The 19,010-nt window shown below is 40.3% G+C and overlaps 1 protein-coding gene across 1 annotated transcript in view; it reads right to left on the reverse strand.

Moving 5' to 3' along the window:
- Positions 1-210: 210 nt before the first annotated feature.
- The window catches only part of CLIP2 (CAP-Gly domain containing linker protein 2), a 59,473-nt gene continuing 40,673 nt past the window's right edge, over positions 211-19,010 (reverse strand). The window contains exons 9-16 of the mRNA XM_015831318.1: positions 14,519-15,463; positions 12,089-12,146; positions 10,119-10,202; positions 9,346-9,502; positions 8,501-8,660; positions 6,238-6,423; positions 4,474-4,536; positions 211-339 (exon numbers count right to left, since the gene is read on the reverse strand). Of these exons, the coding sequence (XP_015686804.1) occupies positions 211-339; positions 4,474-4,536; positions 6,238-6,423; positions 8,501-8,660; positions 9,346-9,502; positions 10,119-10,202; positions 12,089-12,146; positions 14,519-15,463 (1,782 nt within the window). The remainder of the gene's footprint in view (positions 340-4,473; positions 4,537-6,237; positions 6,424-8,500; positions 8,661-9,345; positions 9,503-10,118; positions 10,203-12,088; positions 12,147-14,518; positions 15,464-19,010) is intronic.

The raw sequence follows: 19,010 nt of genomic DNA on the forward strand, positions 1-19,010 counted from the left end.
ACTATCAGTTTTTAAGGGTCATAAGGGACAATTTTTGCCATTATGTGAATAAATATAGTGAATAAGCAGCTGGAAAGGACTCAAATAATCCCAGCAATCTATCAGAAGATGGAAAATAAAGAAGTTCATTGAGCCTCTTCTTTCAATGTTTACATATAAAAGTAAACTGGAATTCTGATTAATCCTGGCCAATAGTGAATGAATAGTATGCTAAGTAAAAATTCTCATTTCTTTTTGCCTGTTAGCCCAAGAAAACACATTGTCATTGGAATCTGGATTCTTGGTTAACTCCTCCTCATACAGCCAGTGCTCATAAACCAACACCAATCTCTTGTTTAGCTGTAGAATAAACCAGGGTTCCATAGACATTAAAGTATGGTTTTTATTTCTAGTTAGTTAATCTGTTCCCATGTATAGAATTAGCCAAGCAGCAACAAACTTTGCATTAATAGGCAGCTCATTTATATTTCCAGGATCCTGGCTATTTACTGGCCATCACTGCAATTCACTTCCCAAAAGGTAAGTTTGCTTAAAAGCATGATATCAGTGAAAAGAAAGAGATGGTAAAGATTTGTAGAAGTGCTAATTTTTTTTGGGTTCATCCACAAATAGACATAATTTATCAAAGCAAAAAAAAAAACTGTGTTGAGAATTATCACACTAATAATATCTCATTAGAGATCTTCCAAAATATTATTTTTTCTGTGGTCTTACTTGTCAGTTTGCTCCAATTCCTGTCCATCAAAAGAGAATGCAGAAGGAAGATAACTAAATTAGAAAACATCATCATGATTATTTGTACTGCTCATTTTTGCAGGGGGGGGGAGATGAAGCAGCAACATTTCAGGTGATCCAAATCAATCAAGGAATATAGAAAAAATGGCAAAGAGCTGAAGAAAAATAGAAGTATATGAAGACAAATGGGTAGCTTATTCTCCCTAATACTGTAAATCAACTTTCCCCATTGTAATGACTCCCCATACAGGTTGGAATTCCAATATCCGGACTAAGCTAGCATAGTCAAAAGCTAGTCACCTTTATGTGGGCTAAAAATTCTTGGAGGTCCCAATAAAACCAGAGGACGTCAATGTGTGAAAGTTTACTGTATATACTGGCAAATCCCTCGCTATGAAAGTAAGAGTCCAAGGCCTTTTGAAGAATCATCAAATACATGAAGCTGACAGGGCACTTCCTCCTAAGTAGCAATTTTCATGAACCCAGATGAGAGTCAGTTGGCCACCTTAAAAGAAAAAGCAGCAAAAACCACATTCGCGATCTTAAAATGCCTGATCAAAGCGCACAGAGATAGCTTCTCAATTGGAACCCTACATTCTCCATCACCAGATCTCTACAACAGATAATCTCATGGAGAGGACACCAAATGTGAAGCTCCAAGATAGGATCCTGGTTCTAAGTTCAACCCTCTCAATGAAAGAAGCAGAGCCTAAGAGGCATAAAGAAGTAGTAGTCTAGTCTGATCTAAGTAGCAAAGAAAGGTCCAATTGGATTCTATATCTCATTGGAGCAGGCAGCTCACTTGTTCCAAGGTTCAGCTCACTTGTTCCTTTGGTGTCCTGGGATTTTATACTTCAGAGCGCAGAACTGGCATCAATTCAACCTGTAGGATACATCTTTCTTTACTCCAGACAGCCGTCCGGACAATTATTCACTTTGCTCTTTTCAGCTGGCATCTCCGAGTTTGATGAGAATAGCAGTGATGGGATCTTGCTTTGGATGGTTACTAGAACTGACAACAATGTGGACTTTCGTTCCTCTGAAATCCTCTGATCTCACAGTAGTGGTCGGATTGAGAAAATCACAATGTAATATTGAGAGAACGAAGGAAAAGAATGTTCTCACCCTGGAGGGGGGAGGGAAAGTAGATCTTTTTGGAGCCCTCTTCTTCTGGACCGCTTCTTAGGTTCTCTTCACTTAGCACCAATTTCTAGACAGCTTCTTTTAACAAATCGTGTTTACAAAAGAAGGCATTTTGTAAGACAATACTCACAGACACTCATTCTCTCTCAAATCTGCGTACCACTAGCAGAAAAAAAGGGAGAAAAACCATACAAACACACAAGCAGACATTCTTGCTCCAATCATTCATATATTTGAACACTAAGACATCTTCTCATCTGGAGATTCTTCTGTGTCTCAAATTTATACATGCAAGAAGACCAAGGGAGAACATACTGTCTGAAGATTACTGCCACAGGCTGCAAAACATTTGTGCTCCAACGGTTAGGTTGAACTCTTCTCACCTTCACCCCAAACAAGCTACTTTCCTTGTCACAAAAAGATAGTTATTTGCAGTGGTAGAACACACAAATAGACCAACCTGTGCAAAACAGAGGCACAGATGCAGGCAACCTGTTCTCCACATATTTTGGATTTCCCCTTATCAATTTTTTTTGCAGTTCTGTCTTATTGATTGGAAGCTGAAATCTGAAACACTTGAAAGGGTGAGGGTTGCCTAATTTGCATTTTATCTGGGTGAAAAAGGTTCACCTGGCAATTCTGCTGCATGTATAAATGGGGCCTAAGTTGTTTAAACAACGAAATAAAAGAGCCCTTAGGTAGGCTATTGGGAAAGTGTTTCAGAATTTCAGTTTCAATATTGTTAAAAGTCAAAGAGAAAGAAAGAATACCAGCCCCTCCACCCCCAAGGACAAGGACATCTCAACTGCCTCCAGAGTTGTTGATTAAATCTCTAGGTCAATCTCAACTTTAGTTTCAAGGTCTAGCCATCATTGGCTCAAAGAAGATGTATCTCTGAACAGATGAGAGATGTAACTGTACGGGCACCAGCAGAAGTCCACCATTGGCTAAAAAACTCTGAATCACCAATGACTTGATAATTACTGAAGTTAAAATAAGTTAGAGAAGGTCCACCTCAAAATGCCTATCCCATGTTATATCATTAGGTTTAATATATTTCTGACCTCAAAAGAGTTTTTTTTTTAATGTAGAGGACAGAGATCCTTTTCAAACAGACACTGGGTTGTTCCCTATGGTCAATGGCGCTTGATCTTAGCTCTTTTGCAGACCTGTAAAATGGGTCCATCCAGCGGATCTGGAGGGGAAATCTGAATGCTATGTGCAAATTATTAGCTGCTTTAAGCAAGTATTCAGGGGGGGCGTCACTTAGAAAAATCTCCAACGTCTTTCAAAAGCCACTGAAATGAGGTATCTTGCCGGCGCAGCAGAAAGTACCTCCCAAAAAACCTGACATGATACACCATGCCAATAAAAATGACCGCCAAAGGCTGCAGGTAGCAAAGGAGAAATTCAGCCACAGGCACAACCGCTGTACCGCATCTTTGGAGGAACTGGACCCAACTTAGAACTAAACAAATCACCGGGGAGGAACCCTCCTTCTTGACATCCACTTTGTTCATAGAGTGGAAATACTTTTGGTGGTGCTTGGGGGAGGCGTCTCCAAGTTTCCCTCTTCTCAACTACAGATCCAATGATTTCAATATTCCTTTCCTCTCTTCCTTCCTTCTTTTCCATCAGTGTTTCTCCTGTAACACAAGAGACCAGATTAGGAATCTGAAAACTGCTCTCATGATTAAATACCAGTAGTCTTTGACTTATGACAGTAGAAGCCTGGCCATTATGGTCATAAACGTGATGGCCATAAAGAGGGTCATCACACAATGGACCCAATTTTAAGATTTATTTTTGTGACAGTTGTTAAACGAACTACGATGGTAAGTAAGTGAATCCACAGTTGCTAAGTGAACAATGTGGGGGTCCTCCATCAATGTTAGCACTGATGATGTTATCTAGTTTGGTAATGAAACATCTGCAAGAAAACCACCAAGCTCAGAGACCCCACAGTTCAATCCTGAGCTACAAATGTTCTCTTCTAAAGCTTGTGATGGCTAGTTCTTTGTCCTCTTTCCAAGTAACATTGGGGAGGGGGGGAGTCAGTCCAAAATTATAACATCTTGATTGTCTTGAAAGGCCAAGGTCAAAGGTCTTGTTCCCACACCACAATCAACAAGCCCTCTTCCTGGTTCAACCTTTGAATGGTTTAGACCAGGGGTAGGCAACCTTGGCTCTTTTATGACTCGTGGACTTCAACTCCCAGAATTCCTGAGCCAGCCATGCTGAGGGAGAGGTTTCCATGCTTAGCCATGCTGGCTCAGGAATTCTGGGAGTTGAAGTCCACGAGTCATAAAAGAGCCAAGGTTGCCTACCCCTGGTTTAGACCAACGTATCTGTGAGATCAGCTGGAGTTTTCAGAAAGGAAAGAGTTAAAATGAACTCCCCCCCCACCCCCCAAAAAAAGATAATGAGTTGCTAGCAGCAACCAATTTCAGTTTGGGGAATTAATATTAAAAATAATTAAAACTATAACATCTAATTGTACCCTACTTTACACAATAAGCCAATAAGACATCTATCTCAAAAGTCAGAAGAGGGATTGGAGAAATTCTTACATGAAAGATATTTAGAATCACCAACCTCCTGCTTGTGAGATTTTTCTTGCTGATGGACCCCGTTAGCAGATCCAGAGTTTCCAATAGTCTAAAAATTTTAAAAAGAGGTTGGTAATAGATGATTTATGGATTCACACAATTGGATGATACATTAAAAAGAGACAGAATTCCATTAAAATGAGCAGTTTTATGTGATATAGAGAAAAAAATATGAGACATTAGAGAAAAGAAAATCAATAAAAAGTGAAAAAAAATTTAAAGCATAAACTGAAATATATTGATCTCCTCTTTGCATAACAAGAGGCTCAGCTAAAATAATAATAATACTTCCAATAACAATACTTCCAATCATTTGCACGTCAAATTATACCCATGTTTAGTAGTACACTGACTGCAGGAAAATAGGTGGTTTTTCAACTTACAACCACAACTGAGTCCAAAGTTTCCACTGCTAAGCAAGGCCATTGTTAAGTGAGTTGTGCTCCATTTTACGATCACAGGAGGCTATGAATTCTAATCCCGCCTTGGATATGAAAGCCAGCGGGGAGCTTTGGGCCAGTCTCTCCAGCCTAACCCACCTAACAGGATTGTTGTTGTGGGGAAACAGGAGACCAATGTCAGGCACAAACAGCCAGACACACATCAAACTAGCTACTTTATTATTCTATGCCTATTTCACAGGAATTTCCTGTTCTTTGCCTGGGAAAAACTAGATAAGGCTCAAAGCATCGACGAAGGTCAGATCTTACCCTCTTGTGTTCACTTAATGAATCCAGACTAATTCCCTGCTTGACGCTTCCTCCTGACTGGGATGATCTTGGGCTCAACTGTGGTCATAAGTCAAGGACTATCTGTACTTAATTCTCCTTCCTTATTGAAAAGCAATAAGGAAGGAAAATTAAGTACAGGTCATGCCCGACTTATGACCAACAGGGAGCCCAAAATATCTGATGCTAAACAAGACAGTTGTTAAGTGAGTTTTGCCCCATTTTATGACCTTCGTTGACATAGTTGTTAAGTGAATCACTGCAGTTGTTAAGTTAGTAACACGGTTGTTAAGTGAATCTGGCTTCCCCATTGATTTTCCTGGCCAGGAGGAGAAGGAGATCACATGACCCTGGGACACTGCAACTGTCAAAAATACATGCCAGTTGCTAAGTGTCCAGATTTTGATCTCATGACTATGGAGGAGATGCAATGGTCCTAAGTGTAAAAAACACTTACTTTTTTCAATGCCGTTGTAACTTCAAACAGACACTAAACAAATGGTTGTTAACTTGGGGACTATCTGTATGTTCCCTGCTTTGAATTGCTTATAAAAATAATAAAAGGTGGGATGTGGTGGTGCAGTGGTTAGAATGCAGTACTGCAGGCTACTTCTGCTGACTGCTTCAAAGTTGACTTAGCCTTCCACCCTTATGAGGTTGGTACAATGAAGTCCCAGATTGTTGGGGGGGGGGGCAGGATGCTGACTCTCTAAGTCTAAACCACTTAGGGAGAGCTGTAAAGCACTGTGAAGCGGTATATATGTCTAAGTCTAATGTAAATTAACATTAAAATTTAGAAATAGAATTGCACATCCTATTAGCCCAAAGCCACAGATTAGAGCAAAGGGATGGCTCCTCCATTTGTGAATTCTGTAAACAAGCCAATACTCCAGGATCTCTCATTGCAGGGGTTGAGAAACCAAGATAAAAGTGGTCAGTTCTTGGTTTTTGTTAAGAGCAAGTCACATCCAACTTCCTTAACCATCTGGTCCAGTCTAGGGGTATGGCTATGAAAGACTGACCTGTACTTTTTCAGAGCAGCTGCGCATGGCTTCCATCAGTTTTTCCATTTGTTGGCCCTGCTCCAAGGCGTTCCTCAGGACATCCTCAGTGCTGACCAACCGGTGTTGCAACCGGAGAATCTCCGTCTCCGAGGAAGGATCAATAAGGGAATACCGCCGCTGATCCGTGACCGCTTTTTCTTTGTCCTGGATATTTAATTTTTTAAAAAATAGGGATTTAAAGACAGGTCTGCTGTATTCATTTATAGAAAATTGGGAGAAAAGTATCAAAGAGGGGGAAGGGGGAGCAAAGGTAGGAGATCTTGTGAATAATATTAAAAGGCACAGTTTAGATGCAAAAGTGGGGAACAATGGCCTCTTTATGACTGGTGGACTTCAACTCCCAGAATTCCTGAGCCAGCCATGAATTTGTTACATGGTTTAAGGAAGCATCTCTTAGCTTTCTTATGTAGAAATGGAGAATGTTAAAGATAATAGAGACACAGGGTAGTTTACTATGTTCACACCCTTGCAAAAAGCAAGAAATAAAACATTCCTCACTTCCCCACTCCATAAACTGTTTCAAGATCAAACTGCTTTCTCAGCCCATAAAAATCTTTTAATTTCCTGCTGAAATGTATAATAGCTTAAAACTATGAGGTTTATGCATACCTTCTAAAGCAGTATAGAATAAATCTAAAGGTCCCCCAAATGCACAGAGGGGTATCACAGAGAAAAGGAATCAAATATTGCATGACGTCTCAAAATTATCATTCAAGTGAGTGACAATTCACAAAAAATGCTTTGAAATATCTAAAGCAATCTTGCCTAACTGAAGAGTGTAGGTCTTGCTGGGTTATTCAATCCATGAACAATTAAATGTGAGAAGCAACTTCAAGCAAGTTTCTGAAGATGGCTTGCAAATGAACCGGAGTTATGAATCCATGATTTTTAATGCGATGAACTGAGTTTAATGAGAAATCTGTTGAAGACTTCGCCTACCTATGTGGAAAGAGAACTTAGGGGGGGAAAAAACCTATGGATTCAAGGCTCAGTGGAACTCCTTTGTAGGGATAAGCAAACTTTTCATTCTATTCTTCCTCCAAATTGTGCTAATCTCTTTTCAATTTTCTAGAATCTTCTGAAATAGGAAGTGATTCCCAATATCCTGGATATGGTCTAACACATGTGGAGCCTCACTAGCACCACTACAATAGGATTTTTGGTTCAGACAGTAACGTAAGTCCATAAAGAGGGCACCTTATGATCTTCACTTCTCAGCTATCGATATGGACACTAAGATGAGACTTGGCAAAAAGTTACAAAAATGCTTTATTTTGAAAAGCATCATATGAACAGTCCTTCAGCAAAGCTTCCAGAAGCTTCCGGAAGCCTCCTGCTTCTGATGCTGCACAATGGCTTTACTTTCCATCACTCCTGTGACCCTCTCTGCGTAGCCAGTTGACAAAAGAGGCTTTGGATATGCACACTAAAAGTACAGAATCCCCTTCCACCTACAGGCAATTCTCAACTTATGACTACAATAGAGATCAGAATTTCTGTTGCTAAGCAAGGCAATTATTAAGCAAATGGTGGCCGATTTTATGACCTTTTTGCCATGGTTGTTAAGCAAATTCGGCTTCCCCTATTGACTTTGCCTATCAGAAGCCAATTGAGAAAGTTGCAAATGGCAACCACATGGCCCCAGAATGCTACCACTGTTGTAAATACATGCTGGTTGTCAAGCATCCGAATTCTGATCACATGACCATGGGCATGCTGTAGTGGTCATGTGAGGATTGGTTGCAAATCACATTTTTCAGGGCCATTGTAATTTTGAAAGGTCGCTAAATGAAACTGAGAAGCTGTGGTGGCACAGTGGTTAGAATGCAGTATTACAGGCAAACTCTGCCCACTGCCAGGAGTTCAATCCTGACTGGCTCAAGGTTGACTCAGCCTTCCATCTTTCCAAGGTCGGTAAAGTGAAGACTCAGATTGTTGGGGGCAGTATGCTGACTCTGTAAACCGCTTAGAGAGGGCTGTAAAGCACTGTGAAGCGGTATATAAGTCTAAGTGTTAAGTGCTATTACATGTATTGGAAAGCTTGAGGAAGGTCCAGAATTGACACCAAGGTGATTCACGCAATTCTTTTTCTATGATGAGATGAATCATATTTCCTCCCCAATGTACCTCATAGAGGCAAAATGGCCTTGCTGAAGCTTCGCATATGATGCCTATCACCTGGGCTAACCATCTCTAAATTCTCCACCCTCCCTGTCCTCACCAGGATGCTGAGTTTTTCTCGCAGTCCTTTGATGTCATCTTTGAGCTTCTGCTCCTTCAGCCTCCACTCGGCTTTGTGCACCTCACGGCTTAAGTCTCTCTCTGGGCCGGGTGAATGCCGGTTGGCTTCCATTAGCAATGCCCGCAGTTCATTCAGGCTTCTGCAGGAAGAATGGAGAGAAGATCGGAAAGAGATCTTAAGCTATCTGTGAGAGAGAATCTATCAAATATCTTAACAAATTTGATTCGAATACTGGAACTGCTTTTAGTTTTTATTGATGTATTTTATTGCTTTCGGTTGCTCCTAGATGCTAGGGAGTGAGTCAGCATTCAACATGTGGGAGGTATATGTATATGTGTGTGCATTCTGTATACTACTCTGGCCTCCTTTAGGAGGAGGAGATTACAAAAATTATATAATTTATTTATACTTTTAAAAGTGCTATCTGACAGCTAAAAAGCCTTCCATCAATAATGAGATACTACTTAACCCAACAGAACATTGTATTTGATAGTTGCCATCTAAAAGTTAATAACTTGGGAGTCAATTAGCTAAGAAGACAGTTCCATAACTGAAGTAGTAGCCGTGAGAAGGCCCTGATGCAAATCAAGGAGGAGAGGAGATGGAAGGGGAGAGGAGAGAAGAGGAGAAGGGAGAGGGAGGGGAGTTGGTAAATGGGTGAAGAAGGGAAGGGACAAAAAGGGAAGGAGGTAAATGGATACGGGAGGGGGAGGAGGGGGGGAGGGGAAGGGNTTCTAGATTCTATTATAGAACTGTGAAATCATAACTGAGGTCCCTAATGCTCTAAATGTGTCATACTTTCTCTGGGTGGAGCGAAGACTGACCTTTCTTTTTTTAATAGCTCCTGGCTGATCAGAACCAGCTGACCAGAAGCATCGTGGGTTTTTCTTGACATTGTTTCCAGATCTGCTTCCAGCCTTTTTTTTTCTTTCAACACAGAATCCGCCTTCTTGTCAGTGCTCTTGCATCTATTTTCCAGTGCTGGCAAACAGACAGAGAGAGAAGATGGGGGGAAAAAACAGAATAAACCAAACTGAAGTCTTTGGCAAGGCAAGAAGAGGAAGATGTTTGTATGAACCAGGTTGGGATGATACATCTGGGGTGGGAAATTTGAGACCTCCTAGATGTTGCTGAAGTACAACTGTCATCAACTCTGGCCACCATAGCCAACAGATCAGAGGCAAATAAGTTGTCAAGAATTGGTGCAAAACAGATTGTGTCTCTAACAATAGAGGCACAGGATCGCCTAAATTTGGCCACAAACAGTCATCTTAAGTGGGGTGTGTGTGTGAATCTTTGAGTTCTACCAATTAAAAGGGCCACTCATTACAAATTCCCTCCTCTGTCCCAAAACATAAAAATTGTTGAACCTATGGAACTGACATTTTAGCCAAGTTTACCCTTCCTTTCCAACCCATTTGCTTGTTTTCTACATGTAAGGACAATTCTTTATTAGTGTTCTTTCTTATCAGATCATCTCTATTCTGAGGGAATGCAGTTTTGACACTGCATAATCTTTCAGATGCAGATTCGCAAAAATGTTGTGGTTCCACCAAAAGAGTTCCATATTGACCAACACCAGCCCAATGAGACTTACCACTTACTTGGGCCCTTAGAGTATCCGTCTGGGAGACAAGCGATGATACCTCTTTGTCCTTTTTACTCAATTTGTCCTGGAGATCTGTAGAAGAAAAGGAAGAGCTGAAAACAATACTTTGAACCCCACCCTCCACTTCACCCCACCCCCCCAAGCATAGAGGGGTCCATATGTTTAGAAGGACCTCTGGGAGCTGAGGTCCAACGTATTTAGGAGAACACCAAACTAAGGAATTATTTTTCGTTAGCCTTTGGGCAGTCCTCTTCACCAAATTACATGTTCAGGAGAAAGGCAAAGATAACGTTAGCAGAGACATAAAAGAATTCTGAGATACAGCCTGTTTCATTTCATTTCAACTTACTGATTCATTCAAGGCAAATCCAGTGAGAGACAGATGTTCAGAGAAATCAGGTTCAGAATTACTTTTTTTAGATTAGTCCTGTATGGCATGGGCCCAGGGTATCTGAGGAGCCTCTCTCCCCAATGGAACAATCCCACCCTACATGCGCCAGTGGAAGAGAGCTGCTATAGATCCCATCTGCTAAGGCAGAGGTCCCCAACCTTTTGGGCACCAGGGACTGGTTACATTGAGAGAGGTTTTTCACGGAGCAGAGGGGGCGTGGTTTCATGTACTGCCTGCATCCCATGGATGGGGCTTTGCTTGTTTGTGTGGACCAGTTGCTGGCATGCCGCAGCCCAGTATTGGTCCACGGACCGGGGGTTGGGGACCCGTGCTAAGGAATTCTGGCAGGCAGGATCAAGGAGAAGAGCCTTTTCCGTTGTGGCCCCCGGAAGGGTATTAAAACTTAGATTGCCAGTTGGCTTTGGGCCCCAAGGGGGGCGCTCATCACTGGAGGTGGTTGATGGGATACAAAGACCTCATCCTATGCCACCCGTCTCTTAGTGCTTTTTTTTATAGTTTAAATTTTTTAATCTATATAGTTTTAATATATTTTAATTATATTTCTCTTAGTCTTATAATCTGTAAATTGCCCAGAGTTGCCTTACAGGGGAGATAGTTGGCATAAAAATTTAATAAATAAAATAAATAATAGATGTACAAGGTTGCTGGGAATCTTGTATATTTCTTAATGGAAAATATCCCCTGCGTGTTCACAGCATACAGTAATTATACCATTAGTCTGAAAGAAAAAAAAACAGCTTCCTATAGAGCAGACATGTCAAACTCGCGACGTCACGCAACATATCGGGACTGTTTTGCCATTGCCGGCAATGGGGTGGGCGCGGCTTCCACGTGACGCGTTCAGCCTGCAGGCTGGCATTCTGACACCCCTGCTATAGAGTGTCACATACTGTCTTCAATATTTTACTCCTCACAGAAAAGAATTATGCAAAACCAGCTACCTTGCACATCTAAATAGGGAAGTGCAATCTCTGTGCTTCTAAAAGGTTCAGCAGACTTTTTTCTTTTTAAAAAAGAAAGTTAAAAAGTTAAAAAACAAGAGGACCTGCCCCAAAGCAGGTAGAATTGTCCCAGGTTACTCACTCCAAACAAGAAGAGAAGAACAATGTTTTCTGTGATCTGATTATCTTTTTGAGTAATCTACTGGGGGCTAAAACGAGAGGCAGAGCTAAACTAGGACCAGGGCGCTTTTTCTTGTGCTCTATGCTGCTCTCCTACCCCCAGGCTAGGGAAGCAGAAGACCAGCTTTGGCAGAAGCCTAAGATAACTCTGGTAGAAGGCCTTTGTCGAAAGGCAAATAAACAAGAGTCGCAGTTTTCCAACTGCTGCATCTGAACTTCTAAAGAGGAGCAGACTGAACATATGCCAGAGTTGTAGCCTTGCAGTAGGTGACGGTACCATTTTTGGGTGAGGGGGCTGAGTTCTGAGCACAGCATTTAGATGAAAAGAGTGAGTGATGACCCAGGCAGATGGGCCAACTTCGGTCAGATGAGTGATACATTATTTGTATTTATGTCCAAGATCCCAAAAAGCAATGCACTCTTACCTTCCATTGCTTGTTTCATCTTGATCTTTTCTTCTGAAATGTCATTTGTTTCAATCATCTAAAGAAATATAAAAAAAACCATAAGCAAACCAATAAACGCTTGGCTTTGGTTAATATGAATTGAATGAAGGATGTGCAGATTTGCATATCCATCAGACATTTTGGATAATGCTTGAAATCATTTCTACTGGAGCTTTTCATGTTTAGGCCTACATGTTCCATCGAATCAGTTTTGACTCCTGGCAACTGCCTGGACAAGTTCCTGAAGCCTTCTTGGCAAGGTTTTTCAGAAATGGTTTGCCATTGCCTCCTTCCTAGGGCTGAGAGAGAGCGACTGGCCCAAGATCACCCAGCTGGCTTCATGCTTCATGCAGGACTATAACTCCCGGTCTCCCAGTTTCTACTATGGCGACTTAACCACTACACAAACTGGCTTTCTTCCATGTTTATGTCTTCCACTAATTTATGACAGACATGGCCAGTTTTATACATACTCTCCAGTAAAGGTCTAATGTTTTGCTTTTATCGTATCAAAGTCAATCTCATGAACTATTCAAACAAGCTTTGTAACTTCTGAATGAATAAATGATGCATGTTAATAAAACATACATAAGCTTTCTCTCTTGCACGCAATCAAATTTTGTGGCTTGCAGCAATCAAACCAGAAGTTGTGTAGCTAGCAGTTATCACCTGTGGACTCAAACTGACCTATGAACCCTCAAATCAGTTTCCTGTCTTAACAAAACCATTGTTTCCAGCTTCAACAGAAGCTATATGATATTAAATTCAATTCAAATCATAATTTCATAGCTTGCCTTATTCCAAAGTTGAGAAACAGGGAGTTATGCCATAGCTTTATTGATCGTCCTCAATTTATTGTGGTCATTAAGCAAACCCCTTATTGACTTTGTTTGTCGGAAGCCGTCTGCGAAGTTGCAAATGGCAATCACATCACCTGAGGGATGCTACAACTGGTGTAAATACATCCCAGGTTGCCAAATGCTCCGATTTTGATCACATGATGGTGAAGATGATGTAACAGTCATAAATGCGAGGACTGGTCATAAGTCACTTCTTTCAGTGCCATTGTAAGTTTAAATGGTTACTAAACGAATGGTTGTTAAGTTAGCAGATATTTAAAGTTTGAATTCCTTTCTGTGTTGGATTCCACCAAGTTGAGATTACTGAATGTCTTCGTACTGCAACCATTCAGCTATGTTCAAAATAAGCTCTCTACAGTCCTCTCTATGCTACCATTGGCACATTCTTCCTCTTATATCTCTCCATTTTCTCTTACTTTAATCCTTGAAATAGAATATGGTATCTCCCTTTATAAAAATTGCTTTTGACTTATTTCCCTAACTATGCCCTTCAATGAAACCTCAATGGTCTCTGAGCTTGGTTGTTTTCTTGCAGACATTTCATTACCTAAACTAGGTAACATCATCAGTGCTAATGATGCACTAGCACTGATGATGTTACCTAGTTTGGTAATAAAATGTCTGCAAGAAAACAACCGAGCTCAGAGAGCACCAAGGATTTCTCATTTCAACCCTGAGCTACAAATATTTTCCTTTAATGAAACCTCATTTTGAAGAATTAATTGGGGGAAGGAGGTCTCCAGAATTCTAAAAAAAAATCCTTTGAATCTAAGAATTTGTCAGAAAGTTGTAACTGATGTCGCTTGAGTAACAATGTCATGAAAATAATGACAGAAATAATGACAGAAATCATGCAATTAAATAAATTACAATAATATGATATTATTATGCAAATGATACACACAATTACATTTGTCTACTGCATGCAAATTCTGGAAAATTAAGCTTTTATGGTTACCAAGATTTAAAGCGATAGACCACCATCCCAGTCTGTTCCTCTTCCTCCTCATGAATAGTTCCTCAATACTCTGAATTAGTTTGTAAATTCTCAAGAGAAGAACCTACTTATCCTATTTCAGTTCATAAGGAACAATAAATGTCGATTAATTTAATTTATGAATTAAATATAGTAAACAAAGTAGAATCCTGAATGAAAATGTCCAAGGTTATTAATTAATCCACCTGCCTTGACGGTGGAACTTCCTTTTGAAGAAATTCAAGCTGCCCCACATAGTGACCAGTTTTGGGGGGGGGGGGGAACCATCTAGCTTACACTGCTTAAATATTGTATTCTTTAACTTAGATCAGTGTTTCTCAACCTTGACAATTTTAAGGCATGTGGACTTCAACTCCCAGAATTCCACAGCCAGCAATGCTGGCTGTGGAATTCTGGGAGTTGAAGTCCACATGCCTTAAAATTGTCAAGGTTGAGAAACACTGACTTAGATATTAATAAGTAAAAGAAAAAAGAAAAGAAAAGGAAGGAGTTGTGGCAAATTTATTTTAAAAAGCAATGGCTACTCATGGCCTTTTAACTCAAAATACTCACATTGGTAGGTTGGGAAGAGTGGAGTGGCTCTGTGGAGTGCAATTTATTCTCTAACACAAGAACTTTCTCCTGTAACCGCTGAATTTCCTGTTTACTCTGAAGCTCAGTTTTCTGCAGCGTCTCATAGTCCAGCATCTTTCTCTCAGCCAAGGAGACCTGCTCTTTCAAGAAAGCGATGGCTTGTGCCTGGTCTTTGTAATCACCGTGTAGCTTCTCCAGCTCATGAACTCTGAAGTCAGCATCGCGACACTTATCCTTCAGGTCTTGAAGTTCCATAAGCTGCTGGTTTGTTTTGGTTTCCAACTGGGTCTTCCAATTGTTGTTGCTTTCTTCCATTTCCTCCTTGACGTCTTGTACCTTCAGCTTAAGGCTTTCCTTCTCTTTAATATGAACCGCCATCTCAATCTCGTGCTTGGCTTTTAGGTTCTCCAGCTCTAAATGGTGCTCCAATTTGATACTTTCTACCACAGCTTTCAGCTCCACTATTTCCTTATGCTGGCTGTCAGAGCCTGTGTTCAAAGTAGCCTTGAGGTCCTCCAGTGACTTCTGATGGTCCGATGCTAACGTATCCAGCTTTGACTTCCAATTGTCCATTAAGCCCATGTTCTCATTGGTGGCCTGCTGAACCTTTTGCTTGAGATCCACAATCTCTTGGGAGTACTTTTCATTGAGTGCTTTCAACTTTTCAACCTCCTGCTGGTGCTTCTTCAAAGTCCTCTCATACTTCTCTTTCAGTTGGGTACTCTCTTTCTGGTGCTCTTTGTTGGCTGAAAACAGCTGGTCACGTAAGCGGAGAGTTTCCGTCTGAAGGCCCAGGCTGTGATCTGGAGACTCTGGCTGATGAGCATTCTTTAAACATTGCCGCAACTCCTCAACCTCACTCTGCCTTAAGGTCAACTCTTCCTCGAGCTGAAGAATTCTTGACTTCTCTGCCACGGTAGTTAACTGAAAGAGATTATTAAAAGGGATAAAAGCATGCATTAGAATCAGTGCCTGCATTTTCATATGCACTTGTGGGTAACCTGCAGCCCTCCAGTTGCCATTAAAATGCAGCTGACCATCATCCATCCAAAACCACTGGCTGGGACTGATGGAGTTCAACAACATCTGGATGGCCATAGTTTCCCTGTACCTGAAAATCCGAGAGCTTCTTCACTCATCGTGGAAACTTTCTTTTTTTAAAGTATATTACTGTATTATATAAGATCTTTTAGGGATGCATAAAAAGTGTTAGCCAGCCCTTCCCAATCTAATGCACGGCTAAAGTGCTGGACTACAACCTCCAGAATTCTGAGTCTGTAACTACTAGAATCTGAATGTAATGACATGTTTACACAACATGATCAACATCGCTTTCTGGGTTCTCAAAATACCCTGAGCATAAATTAGCAAATGGGCTGTAGTTACAGTAGGTTACATTTTAACCAACTTGCCTAAATAAATTATGCAAATGACTTTTGTGTTGGTATCACTAATATCATACAGCCTGGGCAGAAGAGTGATTACAAATATCTTAAGTAGCGTACTGGAATTTTTCTGCTACCAAATGTGTGAAAAAGCTCTTAGAAAAGGAATTGCAGCTTAGCAGTAAGATTTCATAGATTTCATTCTCTGAAGGCTTTAGATTTTTGTTTTTGTTTTTGCACCAGGGTAAAATTTTTCATTGAGCTTTCTTTCTTTTGGAATTAGACCATGTTCAATTCTGTCTTTTGCAATCTTCTAAAAAGCAATAGGAAAAACTCTTTTGCCTAGATACATCACCTCTTTTGCTTCTCCTTAAAAATACAAAAATGGTCTGTACACCAGTCTCCTGTAATCTGGCGATATCCCTATGGTGGGGATGAAAATTCCAGTTTGCAATCAGAATAGCCACTGGAAAAATGAGTGGAGATGAGACAGCAAAGTTATGAAATGGCAGGATGGCATGTACCAATTCAGATATCTGATGGAGACCACAGTTGAGATATTTGTGAAAATATGGATCTATATGGATACAGCTTCTTAATGAGAAGAAAACTGGCAACACAGGGATAAAAGTTCTCTTCTTGCTGTGCTTCCTTGAAACAAAATAAAGCAAGTTTTTCTTTTGCCTAATGCTAGGTCAAAACTTTTCAGCTTCTAAAAATTACTTCCTTGGAAAAAGTGCTTCCCATCGTCTTCTCAAGCAGCTTGAAATGTCTTTAGAAATGGTCTTATTACTGAGCTCAGCTTTAAGTTAGAATTATTCTTAATGATAGCCGGAGATGTTGTCTTCCGTGGCCTCTTGTTCCAGCATTCCAAAGCCTCCCTCACTGCCCAAACTTTCCTAGGAAGAGCTCCCACTGATATTGTACCTTGGGATTTATTAGAAGTATGAGAAGGCATTGAGGGTAGTAGTGTACAACAAAAGACAAGATATTGACATATACACTTTGGCCTCTTTGTAATTAAAAAAAAATGCAAGCATAATAACACTTTACCCATAAGAATTTAAGAGATGTCTCTTTCTCTTTAAAAGGAATGTTTAAAAACAAATTCTTTTTTCCCTCAGATTAAATGAGAATTGGTAGAAAATAAGAGGATATGTTTTCTGCACAAAACCCCTTTCCCCTCCCCATAAAACATTAGTCACTTGCTGTCTGAAATACCACAGCTGAGCCCCCCAAATTAGGATTCCATTGCACTAGTGTGATGCTGCAATGCAAAATTTTGACCATAGTCTATTCCCTCTATCAACTCTGCCTTCCCAGATACTATCTTCACCACCTATAGAGATCAGTGTTTCTCAAACTTGGCAACTTTAAGACATATGGATTTCAACTTCCAAAATTTCTCAGCCAGCATGCCAGCTAGCTAAGGAATTCTGGGAGTTGAAGTCCATATGCCTTAAAAGTTGCCAGGTTTGAGAATCACTGCAGATTAAATACCTCAAGACTTGAGTGATTAGCAGGTGTGCTGGGCAGCTTTTGAAAACTTACTCCTTCAGTCCCAGCATTCTCCATCTTGAAAACAAACCTTTTGTTCAGTATAGTGGACTGCTGAAAGTATAAAGTAAAGTAAGAAAAATAAATAAATGCCATCATTCTTGTCAACTGATATACCTGATTGTTCCATAAGGCTATTAAAAGGCATTTCAACTCTCAACCCTAATCTGCTAAATTGGATAATGTCAAATTTGGGTTTGCTCAGTTGTTCTATAACAGGGGTCTTCAAACTTGGCCCTTTTATGACTTGTGGACTTCAACTCCCAGAATTCCTCAGCCAGGCACGCTGGCTGAGGAATTCTGGGAGTTGAAGTCCACAAGTCATAAAAGGGCCAAGTTTGAAGACCCCTGTTCTATAGTCACTGACTCTTTGCTCACCACATAGTTTACCCTGGTGTAAAAGGAGGTATAAGCCAGTCAACCAACCAACCAACCAACCAACCTCCCACCCACCTATGGACATTGGTTAGAAGTCATTAACAGAAATGTTCAAAAGGAATATGTAAGGAATGGTGCTTGATGTATAAGCAAACAGCTGACTATGGTTAATGTTTAATGATGGTCTTAAAAGCAGCTGGGAAACTGATGGGGCACAGCACATTCGGTTTATGAATCATGGTAAAAAAGGAAATAGAGAAAAATCTGGCAATATGGGCTGCTCCACTGAATTGACTCCAATACTAGCTCTAAACATTCAGAGTTGAAAGTTAGAAAAGGACTCAAAAGTTTCTGATCCAAACCTCTGCTTAAGAGAGGAAAGTCATCGCATCTTCCGAACAGCTACCCATTTGAAGCCACAGCAAAGGAGCCTCTACCTATCTGTCACACAATAATCAATGTTGCTGTTGAACTGCTCTTATGTCTCCAATCATTCCTCCTAAGGTTCATCTGAGATCTACTCTCCTCTATCAAAATCTCATGAAATTTAATCCTGAGATGAGGATGGCTCTAACCTTGTTTTGGAAGGTCTTGAAAACCTGGCAATATGCCGGGCCTGGAGTCCCAAATGTGTGAAGGATGCTGTTTCCTGGCTTTTTTGATATTGATGAATTCTAATATCTCTTGACTGCTATTTATATTTTATTTTTTATTTATATTTATTTTATTTAATATTTTATTTATTTATTTTTTTGTATTGTGTTTTAATTGTTTGGCTTTTATCATTGTTTGCAGCCTAGAGTCACTGGTTTGAGGTGGGCGGATATACAAACGGAATAAATAAACATCAGAACTCAAAAAGCAAACAAACAAAAAATATAAATGTAAACCTACTCCTTGGGGCAGCAAAAATTAAACCTTTGCCTCTTCCCATATTTTACAGCAGCAGATCACACTGATTAGGTTATAGATGCTAATCTGAAAATAAGCCAACCAACCATATTTTATATTTTAGTGTGATAGACGAACCTTATCAAGAGAAGGAATTTTCCTAAGCGATATCCAACTCAGAACACTCTTTTCCTCTCTGAAAGTTTATTAATAAACGAAGTAAATTGCCCAGAGTGTTCTAACGTTCATTCACTCCCAAA

The sequence above is a fragment of the Protobothrops mucrosquamatus genome, unplaced genomic scaffold, assembly GCF_001527695.2.
Source record: "Protobothrops mucrosquamatus isolate PMUCROS unplaced genomic scaffold, P.Mucros_1.0 scaffold_256, whole genome shotgun sequence".
NCBI classification, from domain to species: Eukaryota; Metazoa; Chordata; class Lepidosauria; order Squamata; family Viperidae; genus Protobothrops; species Protobothrops mucrosquamatus.